The following is a 21226-nucleotide window of genomic DNA, read 5'->3' on the forward strand; positions in this document are numbered from 1 at the left end:
AACTTTCACCGCTGAGATGTCGCTTTGGGTGTTCATTGTTTTGCTTGGCTGAGCACGCAAAAAAGAGTAAGCGCCGGTATGCAGCAGCAGCAGCGACGGATCCCGCCACACGCCTTTGTCGTCGTATCCTTCTCTCTCTCTTTTTCTTCTCCCGAACTGTGAGAATGAGCACATACTGCGGATCGCGAACGTGAGCTTTAAACTGTGGCTTCCGTCAAGCTTCGTGTTATGGCCTGTATTTTTTGGTAGCGTGTGCGACTCGCGCCCGTTTTCTTTCGTTCATTTGTATGTTTCATTACTTGCGGTACTGTACTTGTCCTGATGCAGCGCCTTACCGAAAATCTGCCAGCAAAGCTTTCGGGCATTTTCTCACAATCGTGAGAAAGCCACTCGCAGATGACCGCCTTCAATCACTGAACGTCTACTGCACATCCTTATCAGCTTTTTCTTTTTCTTACTGTTACCTTTTTGCACGAGGGAATGCGCTATTAACCCGCCTGGCTACTGAGAAACCGACCCGGTTTCACCACAGAAACTTGGCGGTTCTCGCGCCTCTGCTGCTCGAAAATCAACAGAAGCGTATATGGACCTGTTCGCCCAAACAAACAGCGCGTGCGTTTAATACACCATCACGTACAATTCGAAATGAAAGAGCTGCTCGCCATCCGGAAACGCCACTTGCACAACTGACAAAAAACACGAAGTAGGCCGCTGTTACGAAAGAACAGCGATAACGACAGGACCTCGACTTATATTCATCGCAAACGCAAAAGGAAGGAGGGTGGAAGAAGGAGATAGCGAGAAATAAATGTACACTCTGAGCTACCTCTCCTCGCTTCTACTCTACAGCGGTAGCCGACGAGTCACGTGGTGCCGGTGAGGTGATGACATTTACAATGATAGACATCGGAGAGGGAGGAAGGACCACTACATAATGACGGGCTGATCAGTGTCGCACAAGCACACGGGCGTAACGGAGGGGCGTCGCTACACTCGTTCGGCAAGAAGAGCGGTGCCTCATCGGCAGTTCCAGCTACGCAGGTTGATGATTCGCGCCGTACTTTCCCATACCTTGCGACGATACACATTTCCATCTCACTTGCTGCTGTTTTGATACATGCCTACACGTTGAACTTGGATTTGCATGGAACTAACTTCCCGTGTCTGTCCGATATCGATGCATCTGATTTGTCCGGGAAGCGACGAATGCGTCCTCGACATACACTGCGGCAGAATACGCGAGGACGCAGAGTACCAGCTGCGGACTCTTGCAAACGTCTCTGGAAGTTAGCGTCATAGTTTTGTCTTGACGCGCGCATCTAAAGTAGCATACCGGCGCCAGGTAACCCCATTTTCTTGAACGACGTCTTCGATGAACGTCCGCGCTGACGTGCACAAAAAAAATGTTGTCAAAGAGGGCCAGGGCATGCTTTGCTTTGAAGTGATTCCATTGGCCTAGACGAACGAGCAGTTGCGAACGCCGTGGCTTCCATGGGAAGCTGCCACTTTGGATTTACAAGGCCTTCTAGACACCAACTTTCAGCCCATCATTTCTCCTTCCCTCTCGCGAATATTCGCGTAAAAAAGTCTAGACATAAGAACAAAAACAAAAAAAAAAACAAAAGAACAAGGTGGAGTGGTGGGCAGGTCATCAGTGGTAGGGCACGGGGCACACCTCCGCGCTCAGCCGCGCTGTGATCGGGGTCGGTCGAAGAGAGCGCGTCAACTAGCGCCTGAATGACATTTGTGTGTGTGTGTGACTTTCGTGCCACTGTGTGTATGTGTGTGTGCGTGTGCGCGAGTGGGCGCCGGAGGCGCTGGGGCTGCGATGAGAGCAAAACTTGCAGCAAAAAAGAACCCGTAAATAGCAGTGTGGGACTGTGGGTGGGGAGCGCGAGTCTGCGGATCGCTGCACGCTGCTTCTTCTCCGAGGCTGCAGGCGGCTGCCACCGACGTCCCGCGGCCCACTGACGCAGTCCCGGCGGCCGTACTCTGAGCCAACGACGTCGGACGATGACATCTGCGGACGAAAGTAGGAATAAACACTGCGCCACACGTTGACTCGCAGTCGCCCGAGGCTGGCGCACGGCGCACATTTGGCGCTTGTGCGCCGACTAGGCATGTGAAGCCAGCCTTTAACCGCGCCTTGCATAATGATTAATTAAATGATAAATGATTAATAAATATAAACTAAAATAGCTAAAGTATCTGTCATTCACAAAGGTGGTGATGAAAATGACATGAGTAATTATAGGCCCATTTCTGTATTTCCCATTTTTTCGAAAATTATAGAGCATGTCATATATGTACGAATTACAAATTTCTGTAGCTTAAAAAAGTTATAACAGAACATCAATACAGGTTTTAGAAGGACAAGTGTACTGAAAAAGCCCTATTAACTATTAAAAATAAAATAATTGATAATTTTGAGAAAAAAACGCCACGCAATTGGAATATTTCTTGATTTTAAGAAAGCGTTCGATTCCATTAAGCACGAAATTATTCTGCAATAGCTTTATGAATACGGAATAAGAGCTTCGTCCCTTAATTAATAAGAAGTTACCTTACTAATCGGTTTCAGTATACGGATATGAAGCACTCAAAGTCTCAAATGGGCAAGACAGATTACGGCGTCCCGGAACAGGGCTCCATACTTCGGCCACTTCTGTTTTTATTCTATATAACTGATATCGTAAATGTACCTCTAACACCAGATATTGTATTATACGCAGACGACACTAACGTATTTCTTTCCGGCCATGATTTATCTAGTCTAGAAAAACAAGCAAACCTTTGGCCTAACGATTTGTCTTTATGGGTGAAAGCAAATCAGTTAGAAATAAATATTACGAAAACAAAATACATTATCTTCGACCTCGAAACCATTCTAATCTCTGTAATACGCAGCTCACATTTCGAGGAGTTTTGATTGAGCGCGTTCAGACTCAAAGTTCGTAGGCGTCATTTGCCACGAAACGTTGAATTGGTCCAATCACATAGATAAACTGCGAACCCACGTATCACGGTCCATTGGTGTAATTGGAAAAATCAGGTGCTTATTACCCCTTTAGGTGACAAAGTAGATTTACTACAATTTAGTTTATTCGCGCATACATTACTGCTTGTTACTCTGGGGCTCGACAACAAAATCAAATGAAGTTGGTATTCACAGACTGCAAAAAATAATGCTACGTATAATTGAAAACATTCCGCGTCGAACGCCTTCTGCTCCACTTTTTCATAACATCTTAAAATTTGAAAATCTATTTACAAAAAGCTAGCGACAGTCATCTACGATCAAATCAACTCAAACGCAGATACATTTAAGGATGTTTACTTCCAGAAACCACGAGAGTACAGTTTGAGAAAAACCACCTATTAGAGTGAGAGGATTCGGACCAACTACGGTAGGCAAAAGCTAACGCACCTTACTCCTTCGTTTCTGGACTCAAACAGCATGGCCATCAGCATAGTGAATGCAAATCGATCATCAAAAATTTTCAAAAAAAAAAAAAAAAGATACACGCTTATCTGCTCACGCTTCAAACGTGATATGTCTGTCTTTTTTTTTCTTAATCTGTGTAAGATTTGCGCATCTCGTGTACTTTTTCAGAAATGCACTCTGCCTTAAATTCGTTCGAGTCAGGCATGATCCTATTCAAGTATTCGCAACTTTTCACTTGTTCACAACTGTTCACAACCACGGCTTGTTTTTCGAAAACTTTATTTGTGTTTTGTGTGTAAAGAGTACATATACAGGTGTTTAATTGCTCTTTTCTTTTTTTATTTCGCTGTATATCTGTACTTATTGGGTGATTCCACGTAAGATCGAACAATCGATGGCTGGTCGACCTCTCAAATTTATTTCAAAATTTTATATATTATTGCCTGATGAGTGGAAAGAAGAGATCCGCAATTTGTTTTGCCGCCAAAAATTTTTTCGAAGCACAGGAAATCAATAATGACGAAGAGGTGGAGTGGAGCGCTCATCCGCTCTGCTGTTTTGGCCAACTTTCGTTATGAATTGCACAAAATATATTAAAGTTAGGTAGCTGAAATTTCTTTAACTAAATATATGCATGTTTTTGCTTCTGCTCAGGTATTTTTAGTTTTGATGTGTAGTGTAGATGTTTTTATAAAAAACCTCAAAATTGGCCCAGGAAACGTTATTTTCTTTACTTTGAAGGTCTTTATCTCGAAAAATCCTTGTAGCAGAGCGACAAAAATTGCGCATTACGTTCTTCGCATGCTTATCTACCACACTGCCGAATCTTATATTTATATAACTTTTCAGTAAAGAGATATGATCGGGCTAAGTTAAAGAAAACACCGGACAATGAAAACTTCTGACGACAATTAAAAAAAAAACCATTTTTATATTTCTTAAACTTTGTCCACTTATTCTCCTCCACATCAGCTTTCATAATCATTGAAAACATGTTGCATAATGTCGTTGCACTAATAGTTACGACCCCTCCAATGAGACCCTTAGGCAAGGATTGGCAATTCCGACTTCTTGCCCAGCAAGTGTATAAAATGCAGGCAGGATTGAATTGCTTTTTATTAAAAGGCCAGCAGGTACCGAAAAAGGTGTCGCCGGCACTGAAGACGTTAATTTTGAAATTATTTCGTCACTGCAGCGGCCACGAGCGCGGGGCTACCGAGCAGGCGCGCGCGCACCCGAGATGCTCGTTGTAAGAGACGGCGCAGTGAGAGCTCGTTTTCGCGTCCTCAGACCGATTGAGTTCGAAACAGCAACGCCTCTCCGGTGACTTGAACGCACGTGCACTGGAGCTTCGCTATTCTATCCGCCCTCTGTTCGCATCGCAGCTAGGCGCTGATAACAAGGCGGAGATGGAAGCAAGATGAGAACTCTATAAGGGAGCTATGAGCGCTCGCTTCACGCACGCTGCTGCCAGAGAAACTGCGCTGCGCCAGTTGCGATCAGTGGAAAGCATTAACGTGGCGCTCCAGTGGCAAAGCAAAATATGGAATGTCAAAGGAAAGAAAAGCAAAACTATCGGTAACCGGATGCGCTTGCCTATCTTAGATGTCGGCAGCAGACGGCCTGAACTAGCCGCGCGTTCAGAGCGCTGTTCACACTTCATTCGGCGCGGATAGTTCTTGTGCTTTGCTCTTACTCTACTCCTCCTGTGCGTCTCATGGCGAGAAAGTATAGCTCGGAATGAGTGTATTGTGGAGACTACCTTTCGAAGCACAAGAAGCTTAAAGGAGTACTGACACGAATTTTTAAAAATTTCGGATTGTTGCTCTAAATAAAAATACTGGTGTCGAGAAACCTAAAACGACTATTGTGGTGCCTGGGAATGCATCGTATATATTTTAATTAGCGCCACCTTAAAAAGACACTTTCGGTTTAGATATCGAGGGGGTGGCTTCTCAGTGTCGTTTCATAGCAGTGTGACGTCACGGAGATACAGAAACTCGCGACGTACTAGCAGCAAATTCGTCATCTGCTCGTGGTGCACATAAACAACGATGAGTGAATTGTCGTCCTGTGACCCTGACAGTGATTTCTGCGATTTAGGCTGCATGCAGGACGCAGAACTCGCATACTCGGGGGAACTGTCTTGACTCGTCGGGATAATGTCCTTGCAGTGGAGCTGGCTTGCAGATGCTCAGCGACGAAAACTTCAAAGTCAAATTAAAATATTTTATACGTGTTCTCCGACTCCAGTGTGTGGACAGCGTTGACACTGCACACCAACGAAGCAAAAAATGTCCCTTTTGCGATGTCTCAAAATCGTGTCAGTACTCCTTTAATTATTGCAAAGAAGCCAAAATTTCGCAGAGTTACCGACCTAGGCATATACGCTTTGAAGAAACGTTTAACGCCCGAAAGATCAGTGACTGCCAGTGAGACGGACTACTTGTGCTACGCGTGCTTTTGCTACCACTGCAATGAAAGATCTTCACGGAACGCACAGTTTAACGATGACATTCTTATGCCCCCTGAAAAAGAAATCGACGTCATTAACCAGATCACTGCGACTACCGGTGTACGTGCGTTCAAGTCACCCCAGAGGTGTTGCTGTTTCGAACTCAATCGGTCTGAGGACGCGAAAACGAGCTCTCACTGCGCCGTCTCTTACACGCGCGCCTGCTCGGTAGCCCCGCGCTCGTGGCCGCTGCAGTGACGAAATAATTTCAAAATTAACGTCTTCAGTGCCGGCGACACCTTTTTCGGTACCTGCTGGCCTTTTAATAAAAAGCAATTCAATCCTGCCTGCATTTTATACACTTGCTGGGCAAGAAGTCGGAATTGCCAATCCTTGCCTAAGGGTCTCATTGGAGGGGTCGTAACTATTAGTGCAACGACATTATGCAACATGTTTTCAATGATTATGAAAGCTGATGTGGAGGAGAATAAGTGGACAAAGTTTAAGAAATATAAAAAATGGTTTTTTTTTTAATTGTGTCAGAAGTTTTCATTGTCCGGTGTTTCTTTAACTTAGCCCGATCATATCTCTTTACTGAAAAGCTATATAAATATAAGATTCGGCAGTGTGGTAGATAAGCATGCGAAGAACGTAATGCGCAATTTTTGTCGCTCTGCTACAAGGATTTTTCGAGATAAAGACCTTCAAAGTAAAGAAAAATAACGTTTCCTGGGCCAATTTGAGGTTTTTTTATAAAAACATCTACACTACACATCAAAACTAAAAATACCTGAGCAGAAGCAAAAACATGCATATATTTAGTTAAAGAAATTTCAGCTACCTAACTTTAATATATTTTGTGCAATTCATAACGAAAGTTGGCCAAAACAGCAGAGCGGATGAGCGCTCCACTCCACCTCTTCGTCATTATTGATTTCCTGTGCTTCGAAAAAATTTTTGGAGGCAAAACAAATTGCGGATCTCTTCTTTCCACTCATCAGGAAATAATATATACAATTTTGAAATAAATTTCAGTGGTCGACCAGCCATCGATTGTTCGATCTTACGTGGAATCCCCCCACCCTATCGTATTTCACTGCATGAATTTTTGCATTTTTGTTATGCTGCACACAGACATACTGAGTGCTGGCCGTTGAGGTGTCCTCACTCGTAGAGACAGTTACAGCCTTGCACTTTTCTCTTCCTATCTTTATAAGAATCACTGTATTATGGTGGTCTGGGCGGGGATTGGTGCATCGTCAGGCATTCAGTTGTCGTTTCGCCACCCCTTCACATTGAAGCACCGGATAAGAGATGTATGCTTCAAGTGATGACGAATAAACTTCAAATGGCTACGCGACGGCGTTCTTCGATTGAGCTGGAAGAATAAGGCTGTGATGCATCTAGAAACGCATGTTTAATGTTGTCTCTGATCTATCGTGGCGAGTATGTGTACATTGCTTCTCCGAACCAAAAATTTAACCTAATAATATGATAGTTTATTGGTCAGCTGCTTGCTCCTAAATTTTACGCACAACGTCAAGCCATCGGGCCAAAAATAATGTTCCACACTCACTGCCTTAGCCACGAGTGACGCTTACTAAGACTCCCAGGGTTAGTAAGCTCACACATATATACACATATGTACATATATACATACATATATGCATAGACACATACATAAACGCATACTTAAACACACGCACATATACCCAAAAAAGTGGACTGGAGAGCAGCCGCCGTACAATTGGTAGTGCACCGCAGCGCAATGCGTAGTTTGAGGGTTCTGTTTCCACCAGCGGCAAGCTGCTTCGTTCGTTCACTTTGATTTTCCCGCATCTTATAATTACAACCCTTAATTAAAAACTAAAAATTACTTGCTCTGTGCTTTACTTGGCTTCATTACCTGTTGGCTTCATGTGTGGCTGTGTCTAATGATTTAGCGCAGACAAGATGCGTAGATGATGTCACGAGACAAAGTAATTCCTGTCCACGCAAGTGTAGCATGGTGATGCCACATTCAGTTCGACCTTGCAGCGAGTATTCGTCGTTAAAGGGGCCTGCGACACTTTTGCGACTGCCTTATTTAGCACCGCAAATGCGTGTAGTTATGAATGCCGAGACGAACGCAAAAAGAATTATGTAAATTGGTGCACGAGAAGTGAAGTTATTAGTCCTCAAAGTTCAAAACTCAAGCAGACGACGACGAGAAACGTTTTTTTCGGATTTCACTCTCCCGCTGACGTCAAAGACCGGCTCCAATCACCGCGCGCGTCTTATAAAGACATACCGGAAATGTCCCCTCATGGTGGCCTTCACACAGTACATTGCTACACCTCTTTTTGACGGCGTTGTTACCATGCTTACGACAAACCACGTCCGTCAGCTAGCAGACGCTCCCATGATTTGTCATGTAGTGCACAAAATGAGTCTGGAAGACCTAACAGACCTCGAGCGCGAGCTCTTGCGACGCAGTGATTGATTGCATGTCGTGCACGCCATTGCAAATTGAAAGTGCGTCGCTGAGCCCCGCGCAACGCGAGGATGGCTCCATGGGCCCAAACGAAACGCTAACGCCCGATGACGCGGAAGGCGTCGGCGGTAAGCGTTTAGATTTTTTTTTTTTCGTTGACAGCATCGCGCCGAATAGAGCGTTGCGTGTTTCGCAGGTGCCGGTGTGGCCGGTGTCGCTCGATGCCGCAAAAGACAAAACGCGGAAGAGTATCGTTTGATTACCATTCCACAACGCACCTAGCGTCGTGTTCGTTGTTTTGAAAATATATCAGTCAGAAACAGGAATCATTTGTTTCTGAGAAAGCATAAAAAGGGGTTTTGCTCCTCTTAGACCTCCGTAGTATGACCTAGCTACCACCATATGAATATTGCACGTCACGTGTCGCGTCAAGCCAATCAAAAACGAACGGTCTTTGTCGTCACTGTCACATGACATCACGCCACTTCCTGTACAGAAATAGCCGATGTGTGTCGCCATAGTGCGAAATTAAGGTAGTTTATCCCGTGAATTAAAATTATAACCGCTTCGATTTCGGCGTTGCCACTTGCGCAACAATATCGGTGCATTCCACAGTGCCAGAAGAACCGATGAAAAAGACATGCTCAAATTGTGTCGCAGGGCCCTTTAAGAGGAGGAAATACAGGCAACATCACTACGTAAGAAGGGTGACGCAGGGCGCTGCACAGTTCGTCTTTGCATTTAATCTGCGCGAAAGGACAACTGTAGGCTGCGAGGAAAGATATTCATGCCAAGCAACATTGACAGCGCGATGAGAGAGTTAGCCGCCCTTGGTATTTTACCGATTTTACACGGACCTAACTATTTAATCAAGTCAGACAGCTGGGAGGAATGTTCATGATTCATATTAAGAGGTGCGCAAAGAACGTCCGCAAAAGTAAAACAGAAGTTTCCCTGCGCACTCTGCGTGTGTCCGCACTGTTATGCGGTTTCCTTAATTGCAGACACCTAATTGATTCCTTTCTTACCCCTGGTATGGTGGTGTAGTCTATTCCTCAGGTCGCGCGCAATTTCGCAAGCAAATGAATCACGTGAGTAGGCTGCTTGACTTTCTGTATCAAGGGTTTTTTAGGCGGGAAGTGTTGCGTGTTTTCATTGACTTCACGGCATATTAGTGGTGGTGTGGCAACTCACTCACTCACTCACTCACTCACTCACTCACTCACTCACTCACTCACTCACTCACTCACTCACTCACTCACTCACTCACTCACTCACTCACTCACTCACTCACTCACTGATGATGATGATCGCTGATGTAGACTGATTTACAAAAAAAATGTCAATATAGTTGTAGGGATAATGCGCGAGGGACAATGCATAATCTGATGCACAAAGTACTAGGTTAAGATCGCAGTAGATTCTACAGGCTTACCGAGAGTGCTCCTGATGGATGCCGCCAGAAGCTTCTGTAGAACGCGATCTTATGAGTCTAGGGTTCTTCCGGTGGTACTGGTGGCATGGGACCCTGCATCACCAGGATATGCAGAAAGTGAGCCACATATAAAAGAAACGCGGCTGCGAGAGATTATATGCGAGAAAAGAGATAAGGTCGGTGATACTTCACGCAACAGGGAGCTTCAAACAGTTTCAGCGCGGGTCCAGCCGTAGCCTCTATTACTGAGCCCCTCCACAGTGACGAACGAAATCGCGGGCTCTCTGGTGTCCTCTGCGGCTCACTTTCAATACGCAGTAAAATATTGTACACCAGTGGTTTCGTAATCCATTTCAATTCAAATGTGGTTGTAATGCTTAATGCAGCCAGCGATGTAAAATATGTAACTACAATAAACGTTACCGAATAAAGTGGACGGAGGAACGACCACCGTCGTAGCTAATTGGTAGAGCATCGGACGCGTAATTCATATGTTGTGGGTTCGTTCATCACCGGCGGCAAGTTGTGTTTTCGTCCACTTTAATTCATTCCATTTATGTCACAATTACTACACTACAGTCTAAAAAAAAACCCCACAAATAATGTCTCCAGTACTTTCCTTGCCTTCGTTATATGTTGGCATCATTAGGTTGTGTCCAACAAGGAAACGGGGCCCGTCGATCCGCTTCCTTTCTTTCGAATATTAAACGTTGTGACCGCTTGTTGGACACAGCATCTTAGAAATAAAAGCGCTTGCCCCAAGAGTGCATTTCCGTTAAACGCTGGAGCCTGTGGCTCGGAAGAAAAGCGAATACCGGGCTGGAACAATTTCCTGAGAGAGCTGTCGGTCAGTAACACAGCTCCTGCATGAGATGATCACCAGGTGCTTCGAACTCGATGAGGAACGTGGCAGCCAGAACATAAAGTGGTGCGGGTGATTTTATTGCCGGAAATAGTTTGTCGTCCTGGTCCGAAGCACAGTGCACATTCAACCGGAAGTGTTTCTGGTTAACCTCCCTGCCTTCTCCTTTTTTTCTGTTTACTTCCTTGGTAAAATATCCTCACCTGAATGTAGCCGCAGATGGCGCGGGTCTCGTATAAGTTCTATAGTAAACCTTCTGTAATCGGTTTCTAGCCTTCGCTGCGCTACAGACGTGTTAGCGAAAAATAGTAAATATTAAAGTGCGGCGAAGCACGCATGTTGAACAGTTCAGCCTATCAACAGTGCAGAGGGAGGAGGAGGCCCCATCACTGGGGCCTCCTAATACTTGCTTCTTATTGTACAACTTACATCAACAGCCGCCACAGTCATCACAATCAATTTCTTCTACTACTTCATATTTACCGCAGGACGAAGGCGTCTCCCGCGATCTCCAACTGACCCTGCTTCAGGCTTAACTGCCACCTCTGCCCTGCTTCACTGCATAAAAACTATAGTTCTCCGCATAGTGCCATTGTGATGCGGAAAAGTTATTGTTAGGGCTCCGACCATTATACACTTTTGGCCTTACGGCCATGAAGAGGCATGGCTCTGGTCATTCTGTTTTTACAGCGTGAAGCTTTGAACCAGCAGAAATGTTCGACAACTAATGTGAAGTATATGCAGAGAAATAAACTTGCGTTGTGTCTTCCCTCTTCTAAAAATGAGACTCTATAATCTGCGGGCTACATATGCTGCCCAGTTGCATTTTCGCGACCAATATGGCTTCTTGCAAAGACAAGATGCCGGTGCGTGCTACCATTATGGAGCATGAAACAGGCGTCACCACAAGCTGTCCAAAGAGGACAGATTTGGGGTCCTTCAAAGTTTTTCAGAAAACGTGACGACAGAAATCTAGCTGGCCTAGAGCTACTGCATACGCTTTGCCTTGATGAATCGTTTACTTCTGCGCCCCCTAGCTTCAGCCGGGTGTGGTGATATTGCCACTTGCATGAAGAAAGAGCGCGCTTGTAATGAGCAGTTCTCAGATTTCAGCAGTAGACGGTGGTAGGCTACAGAATGTTGTTGCTTGAACTGTTTATTTTGGAAGTAATTCGCTTAGAAAAAAACAACAAACAACACTCGGCTTTGTTATGTTGCAAATAAGCTGCCTGACACAGAAATCATCTTGGCTACATCAATTCTTTCTGCTCTAATCAAAAATACCTAAAACGATGCACGAAGAAACGATTGGAACGATGCGGATCTCAACAAGCAAATAACAGTGGTTGACTATCACAAATCGGAATATGCTCTTGGAAGTTCTCAGCTCAACTTGGTGTAGAAGTCGCACCACGCTCTGGCACGGTGGTCACGTGGAGCGGTTAGAATACAGAGCTCAATTTGAATAAGTAGCCCACGGTGTGCGCCTTTCCATAGGGACAGGGCTGCTAAAAGAAACAACTTGCACGCGATAACAAACTCAGCCCATCAGCCAATCGGAACACGCCAAACACCGAGAAACACGGCGGCGAGTGCGTCAACAGCGTGCCGCTTAAGTGTGCGAGCTTTTCACCTACTGTGTTCACAGCTCACCTTATACAGGATAAATAATTGAGCTCGCGGTGTTGTCGGCGTTGCGCGGAGGCACAGGCTCAACGGTGTTGTTGCTATAACGGTCTAAATGATGATTATTTCTAGCGACTTGCCCTCCTAAACGGAAGCGGCGACTAACAGTAACGTATGTACAGTTTATTTGAGCTAGTCAGGTTTAGATCAAGCTGATATAATTTCAACGTCAGGTATGGGTTGCTACACCAGGCTCGCATCGGCACTTGCATAGACGAATGACACTATCAGGCAAGTTATGCTCGCCTGTCTTTCCTTGTGCTAGGGTTGCGTGTCCGGTTTTGCTTATAGCGCGTCAACCAGACAACATTTCTGACGTATGTCACATACTGTCGTGTTTCCGAGTGCCAGCACATCCATCTTATTCGGGGCAATAACCGTTCTAGTTTCGTGGTGGAAATTTGAACCACGGAGCGCCCGTTTTTACGAATGAGGGTTCGTTAAATATTTGGGCCGTGACTTTAAAGAACGGTCTTCGCGGCGGCGTTAGAGGCGCGGACGTCAGGCTACGCCACAGTGAAAAATACGCTGGAAATATGGTCCGTGCGGTAGCCGTTTCAGGGGACGCTAATTAGGAATACTTTGTTAGTAAATTACGCTTCTGAAACAGCAAACCGATCGTTGTTGTTGAAAGAGAAGAGTCTCGGTAAATGAGAAAAGACGCGAGAGCGAAATACACGCCATGACGTTGACCTGACGTTTCTCTATCAGTTTGCAGTGACGGCATGTATTTTAACAGCGTCTGCACTCGAGTGCGGTTGTATTGCTTATAGAAGGAGAAGGATTGCGTTGACTTTTAAAAGACACATAATACTCCGCCTAGAAGATTTCAAGACCTCTTCGTGTGCCAAAAGGACGAAATACAAGTATAGACTGAAATTCGTGACTGCACATGAGGTGCTAGTGCCGGGTATTTCAGCGCGAAATGTAAAAGAAAGAAAACTCCGGCCCGCGTTTTCCCCCGGTTATAAGTGGCCATTTTAAAAGTTTTATTCCTCGAGCTTAATGTGCATTAATACATTTAATTATGGCAAAGCCATATAGCGGTGAACTCCGGAATAATTTTGACCAACTGGTGTGCTTTAGTGCGCACCCAACTTGAAGTGCATGCGCGACCGCTTTCTTGCATTTTCGCTCCCAACGAAATGTGGCAGCCATGACTAGGAATCAAACACACAACCTCGGCTTTGCAGCGACGTAAAAAAAAAAAAAAAAGCCACTAACCACCATTACCAAGAATGAAAAAAAAAATTTTTTTTTGTTCACCAGAAGAACGAAGGAAGAGCTTTGAAATGATACGTCACCAGCCTAAAGACACTGAGTGGTACTTTTCAGCGTGTCCTTTTACGCCCACTTTCGATGCACGCGAAGGCCGCGTCGAGCGCTGCAGCGCCTCGGCGCGCAAGAGACGTCCCCAATTCGGCGACGAGATAGATGGCATTTGCACTTTTGTTGGCGACTGCATAACCGATTCACACGCTTTTCGCCCTGGACGCTCGGCATTCCGGAGCGCATTTCTCTCTCTCTATGCTCGCCAGACAAACCGCGGGCCTTTAAGCGTTCACCCGACACACGATTGCACGCAGATGCCATTTTCTCTTTCCTCGCCGCGTGGTCTCGTTTATGCACCGTATTTATCAGCGTCTTCCGGCCCGGTGAACGCTACAGAGCAAAAGCGCGGAGCCTGCAGAGTCAAAGGGCCTCGACTCGGCTGTCGGGAACGCGGCAGAGAAATGCAGCCGGAAAAAAAAAAATCTATACACAAGACGAACGGCCCGCGCTGTGAAACCATAGAATCTGTCTCCGGTCGAGCCAAGATAGGGAGGACAAAAGAAACGAAGCAAAATTGCAGAGCTTGTAATAAAAAGAAAGTGCACCAGGGCGACGGAACCGTTAATAATACGACAGAACAATGCTGTGAAAAGGAGAAAAGATGCGGGAAGGAGCGTGGCGCCTGTCACTTCCTCAGCACTTGTGCGCAGTGGGGGAAAAAACAAAAAAACGTGTGTACGTGCGCGTTTGTGTGTGTGTGGGTGGGGCTGGGGGATGCTACACATTCTTTTCGAGGTCCATTGGGGGTACAGGTGACGCTAAAAACTGCGGGCCTTTACTGAGTACTATGGCACGCAATCCGAGGAGCGACGCGTTAAGATATTCGTCCCAGAAAAGAGAGAAAAAAAAAGAAAAAAAAGTACAGCTCTGGAAAGGACAGAAAAAAAATTGTTCTGCTTATTCGAAGCGTCACTAACGCCCCGCCATCGTGGTCTAGTGGTTATGGCGCTCGACTGCTGACCCGAAGGTCGCGGGATCAAATCCCCGGCCGCGGCGGCTGCATTTTCTGTGGAGGCGGAAATGTTTGAGGCCAGTGTACTTAGATTTAGGTGCACCTTAAAGAACCCCAGGTGGTCGAAATATCCGGAGCCCTCCACTACGGCGTCCCTTTTTGGGACGTTAAACCCCAGATATTATTATTATATTATTGAAGTTTCACTAATTCGAAAACCATCGTAGTGTTTTGTTATTAGTGTGGTGAGAAAAACAAATTGCTGTGTTATGGTTCTATTACTGCACGTTCCTTGCGCAAGGTTGCGTTCATGCGAGAGAGGATTGCTAGCAATTCCGCGAAAACCTCGCGCTTGAAAAAACATTGCAGATTGCCAAATGACTTCTGGCCACCTGGTCCGAAACAGTACTATACATCTATGGCCTCGTCACTGTAATCATGGTCTTCGCCACGAACTTCACCGATAACATTTTCAGCAGTCTTCCTCAGGCAGATAACATCATCGGATGTCTCTTATCACTGGCGTTGTGAGCGAAACGCTATTTACAACGGGACCGCAAGGTCTTGCCGAACCCGTAAAACAATTCGCTTCCTCCTCAGGAATTATTACTTGCACAGCAACGTCCTCGTGATGAAAACACAGCAACAACTTCGACATTCTTAACTGACATTAACATTATCCCGATTGCCCAATTATTTTTTCGCTAGTTATGGAATCAACATTTGATACGCTTGTCGGAATTTTTTTTGTTTTTGTTTTTACACCGACGGAGTTGCTGGTGGTTTAAGTTCTGCTTAACCGGTGTTCACGAAAAGATGAGTTCCGTTTAACCCAAGTTTATTAATATTGTGCCCGTGAGCGGCAAACCAGTGTCGATACCTTCGTTCCGGTCGTCCGGCATTTCCGTTCAGGTGCGTTTCACTAATCCAGAGTTCAGAGTAGTGAGACTAACTAGATGTAATCTGGAGGCAAGTTGTTCAAGCGTATTGCTCTTTGCAATGTATTTTTTAAGTTCACCGCGAAAGACGTAAAATGTGGCGTGCGTAGTGTAACTCTGGAATGACCCTTCCTATTAGCGAGACTACCTGAACATTTTCATTACAAAAGTTTCTTACAGTAGTTTTCGAGAAAGTACTGCATGAACTGGGATCTGTCCGTGTTTGTACACTGTGGGGACGCACGACTGTGTCGCGTCCCCTCAGGTTGATTTCCCCATATGACTCTCGCGTCTTTCGCAATTCAGATTCTCCTAATGCGACGAGATCGGCGTATTCGGATTTCAGCACTTAAAACATGAAGTAGCCAAAGCTCCTAGTTGTGAGTACAAAATAGGAGTTTTCGAATGAGCCACGAACTTATAGCGCAGCACAGTGTGCGGCTCTACCTGTCAATTGTATTGGTGAGGTCCTGCACCTACGTGACCACCTTATGTGTGCTGACGTCACGACACATATGCACCTACTAGGAAACGAAAACCAAGGCTGGTTCACAGGAAATATGTTGCATTAACTATTCAGGTCCCTCTGCAGCTTGGCAGTTTTCCTTCTGGTATGATTTCGAGGTGCAGGAGCTTTATTTAACGCAACAAATGAAAAGTCGATGACATCGCGTCAGTACTTTCTAAAATGCTTCCTGTTTGATGGATGAATTGCTGTGCAGGGATTAATCTACAAACAACCGCGACGCGCACAGGTAAACGATTAGCGAAGCATTAACTGCTGCTTCCACGAAAGGCGGACAGCTATTGTCTCCGTAATGTCCGTCTACGAGCATGTGCAGCTAACGATCATTAATGAAGATTGTGGCTGCCGGCGATGCTAGTCGGAGTGTGTATTAATCTGAGAACCACAGAACCATCGCTGGGCGACAAGACCCCAATACGAGGCGGACCTTAGAATATGTGTCGCAGAAATGCTCCGACCGTGTCCAGGAACTAAACCCTTGCGCTCCCACTCAGTAGCCAACTGCCATAATCACTGAGTCACCCGCAGGGCACATATAAGCCAATCGTGGTGCTATGGTGCCACTTTTCCGAAGAATAGAGCCAAACTGGAAATACTGAGCTCAAGCGAAACCGTATACATTCACGCATGAGCACCAGCATGGTTCCTATAGACCTTGAAAAATAGCTCACTGACGCCGGTTACACATCAAACTGCATTAATTCGCCTTGTAGGGCTGTATTTTCTAACAATTATTTCATTTTCACTTTTCTTTTTTCGTTCTTCAACGTTCACCTAAACAAACGTCACGGCCGGAATCGAACCCTCGGTGCGGCGGATAAGAAACGAAGAACGACAACTTTAGTGGGTTGTCACACCCGAAAGTGTTCAATGTCTATGTAGTGTTACTAATGCATCGAAAGAAATGGGCACGCGGCTACTCAATGACTACAATAATAGGCGTCCAAGAAAAAAAGCTTATATATAGGCAACAGAAAGCGGCCGCGTGCTCTGAATGTGACTCATAGGCCAGCAGGCAAACGCTTTTTTTGAAAACCCGATTGGCAAGAAAGGCAAGAGCACGAAGCGTTGCCGCTTTCTACAACTGTAACCTGCGAGAAAACAGGCTTTGAGTTGTCTACGAGATATTTGAAAGTTTTAATCTATGGGGCGGAAGTGGCTTGCGTATACCCAAAAACCCAACGTGTACTTGGCTTATGCCGGAACCCAAGCATCTTGCGTACGCAAGCGGAAAGCAAGCCTCTCGTGTCGTCTATTCTTAATCTTTCTATTGGCTCCCAGAAAATGCGCGAGAAATTAGAGTAATGGCCCATACGCCTAATGTGTTTGGTGGCTTCCAGCCGCATCCGGGCAGTGGCAGGCCGTCTGGTCCCAGCGGGCACGGTGCATCCAGCCCTGGTACTCCCTGTAATCAATAAGGAGTAAGAATGAGAATTTGTTGGGGCGTATTTGAGAGCAAACAGTGCTATGCAGCGGACAAATAACGCGAAGATACAGAACGCGGCAATATCGGTAGAAATATAGTGCCACAAACGAATAAAACAGCCCCAGGAAGTTAAACTACACCAATGACATCCTTCATCTATAAGGTACACTACCACGCTTACGTATGACGGCCCTCCACATTCCTCGCGATACGTTCTGACATAGGCACATTTTAAAACTTAGGCGCACAACCGTATATGACGCCGTGCCTCGCTACATCAATGCCTGTTCTTTCCGGAAAGCGGTATTTGACAGGACGCCTACATTGCGCACAGTGAATTCGTTTGCAATGAATGGGGAATTCGTATAATAATAATAAATGCTGGGGTTTTGCATCCCAAAACCACGATATTATGAGACGCCGTAGCGGAGGGCTGGGAAACTTCGACCACCTGGTGTTTTAACGTGCACCTAAATCTAAGCACACGGGTCTCTAGCATTTTACTTTCATCGGGGGGAGGGGGGGGCTGCAATTTGTAAAGGCTGCAGTCGTTTTTCGTGAGATAAACTAGTGCCCCTGTATATGTTACCGCAGGTAGCAGAATTGCGCATAACTTTTCCTTGCACCCTTCGCGCCGCTATTCGGCGAGCGCCGTCACGTGGTGCAAAATGACGTCAAATGTTCAAATATGCCGCAGCAAAGCCAACTTCACGGACTAGACGGCGCGGCTCCCGCGCCGACTTGTTTCCGTGAGTTCTATCGTCATTCCTTTTTTTCGAACAGTGAAGCACCTGTGAATGATGTTTAACGACAAATATCGTTTCGTATGTGGTCGCCAGCGTAACCACACGCAGAAGGGTCTTTTGGCGACGGTCACTGATCGGCTGGCTTAGGCAAGACAAAATGCACTCGCCTGATTGCCGACCGTACGTGCGTGAAGTCTCCTTCAAACGCCTTTCAAGACAAATATTTCTTGCCTTCCGGCCGGGCGACAAAAGGTCATACGCATGCTGAAAATAAGCGCACCACTTTTCGTTGCAAAGTACTGCGCAGTAGCAAGCGAACGTTTGAGCTGTTCGATAGTAGCATGCACCTGGAATATGTGGTAGTGAGATCGGCCTACCGCTGTAAAATTCTCCGTGGACGGGACGCGATAAACGGGCGCACTCTTGTTCAGAGCCAGCCATGCACAGCTTCAATGCATGCATTATACCTTCGGTTTACTTATGACACCTTTGAATCAAATGTCGCCCGCGGCGGAACACCGCGCCGTATATGTCTCCTGCGTGCCTGACGAGGGGCTTCACTGCGCAGCCGTTGAACATAATGGCGGACCTATGCGCAACTCTGCTCCAGTAGGGAGCATGTACAGTAACTCTAAGATAAACCAGCGAGTGTGACGTCTGGATTCGGTTTTTGCGTCTATTCTACGAAGTTTTTGTCTTCTGGCGCTCCCTTTTAGGTTTATTTGTGATAAACCACTAAACTGGTAGTCATTGCCATGTCCTGTGCCTTCTATATCTTTTATGCCTGTGTTTAGTGCTGTTTTATCCGGAATAATTCACGTGTTCATCTAGAACCCGGGTGTTAGGACATCCGAACAAGTAGCAGCTTAAGAGAGATACGATTTTACGCAAGAAAACTGAAGGGTGATGTCCGCAGTATCCAGTGCCAGAATGAACCGCATGACTTTAGTTTTAGGCCTAGGATTTTTAGGGCGACACCGCAGACGCCGTCTTGCGAACTGCTTTATTCGTTTTAGTGGCCGTTCTCGCGCGCATGCAGATGCTAGAGACTTGTTTCGACAGCCAGGGACCCCACCGTACCACGGGTGTATGCCTCTTGCTGAACATGTGGAATTGTGATAGTTCCGTCACCAAGAATCTTGCCTTGCCCTTAAAAGCTACAGGCACACAGCTCTTCTTGCGAGTACAGAAAGTTATCACCCTCACAGGTAGAGTTGATGTCCCCGCGCGTTGATGACAGTCAGAAAGTTGGCGTTTTACCCTCAAAAACTAACCTGCACCTCGAATAATTTTTTCCCAAGTACTAGCAGAGACTGTAATCACTTTCCCGCCTCCATCGGCTCTACCAAAGATGCATGACGGTTTCAAGTCTCCAATTTATTATCAACACCATTATACTGGCTATTGCTGGGTTTCTTTCCTTATTCTTTCCTTTCCTTTTTTTTTTTTGCTGCTTATTCACTGTTGTCACCGACGCCTTCCTGTAGCTCATGAATGGCCCTGAAACTAGCGTTCGGTTAATGTTCATTTTATTGTCCACGAAGTACGCGCCAAATGCGAATCTCCGGGACTTCGCGGAGATGACTATCTAAACTCTCTGGTATAATTACAAGCGAGAGCAAAGCCCGGTCATGCAAACCAAAGATTGTTTACTTGATCGCCTTTATCGCCCTTGTCTCCTTTCTTTCCACGCTTCCCACGGGGTCCCTGAAAGCAGAAAGAGAGAAAGAAAAGATCAAAGCCCCTTTCTTAAACAAATATGGTTGAACGCGAAGATTTCTCCCACGCAAATTGAATCAAAGTCCAAAGCCAACGACCACACAACGAAACCAAGAAATGCTGAGCGACCCGGTGCAATGGATATGTGATTTGACTGCTTGTTTAGAATTGTACATTTTGAACGTTGAAGTTGAATGAAGATTCATTTCGTTAAGTTGAGTAGCCTTTATTTTAGCAGCGAAGCTGTTTAGCAAATCGTTCCTTGTCCGGCGAACCAACAAAACTATCATCATCATAAACGGGTATGTGCCACAGAAATTGGTAACGCCCACTACTCACCACTGGTCCACTAAAAATGACGAAGGCAACAGTTAGCCCAACAAATGGCTGCGAAGCGACGGCGGCAAGCCGAAGACCCCGAGTACGTACAACGAGAGAATACTAAGGAAAGGGAGAGACATCGGCGGCTGCGATAAGACCCCGAAGCGATGGAAGGCCTACGTCGACGACGACGTGCCCGTAGATCTATGTGAGCTACGGATGCTTGGTTTGAACTCGAGGTTCTGTCTCTGCAGTTCGGACATCCGTGCCGTGTCTTTGACTGTCTGTGGTTTAACTCAAACCTCTCTGCGCTGAGAATTAACCTAGAAACAACCTAGCATAACCTAGCTAAAGCCTAGCAACGACCTAGAAGCAACCTAGAAGCAACCTGTATCACCTTGCAAAGGCTTAAAAACAACCTAGAATCAACCAGATTAGTCTCCAGAATCGACCAGTTTTGCTGTTTCAGGCCTTGCGCTGCTTAAAGCTTCAATTTTTTTTTTTGATCATGTAGCCGTTGATCACACGCACAAACTCACACTTTCACGGACGACTATACACTTGCACAGTATCGCCGTGTGATCGTTGTGATCACAGACGGTATGAGGCTCGGCCATATCGTAACGTGACACAGCCTGCTTGCAAACGTGAGATCAGTGCAGGAACGGTGTTGCGTCGTGAGTCTTTGTAGCGTCTTCAGTTTCAACGAGCAGCGATCTAACATGACCTAACACGATATAGCATGAGTAGTGATCTATCATGATCTAGCTACGGGCACAATCGCGCTCGCGCTTAGGCTTGCGTACGGCAGCCTCTTCTTCTGCCGTGCGCTGCACCTGCGCCCTACTTATGGTGACGGCCGGGAATGCAATGCGTGAGGCACGCAATGCAATGGAGATATACTATACAG

General features: G+C 46.0%; 1 protein-coding gene across 1 annotated transcript in view; it reads right to left on the reverse strand.

The window, feature by feature from the left end:
* Positions 1 to 522: 522 nt before the first annotated feature.
* LOC119397085 (collagen alpha chain CG42342) overlaps positions 523 to 21226 on the reverse strand; it is a gene marked incomplete in the record, with an annotated part of 500928 nt that continues 480224 nt past the window's right edge. Inside the window, 2 exon segments of the mRNA XM_049416219.1 lie at positions 523 to 2020; positions 9809 to 9901. Coding sequence (XP_049272176.1) covers positions 9866 to 9901 — 36 coding nt within the window.

Source organism: Rhipicephalus sanguineus, chromosome 1 (assembly GCF_013339695.2).
Source record: "Rhipicephalus sanguineus isolate Rsan-2018 chromosome 1, BIME_Rsan_1.4, whole genome shotgun sequence".
In the NCBI taxonomy this organism is placed as follows: Eukaryota; Metazoa; Arthropoda; class Arachnida; order Ixodida; family Ixodidae; genus Rhipicephalus; species Rhipicephalus sanguineus.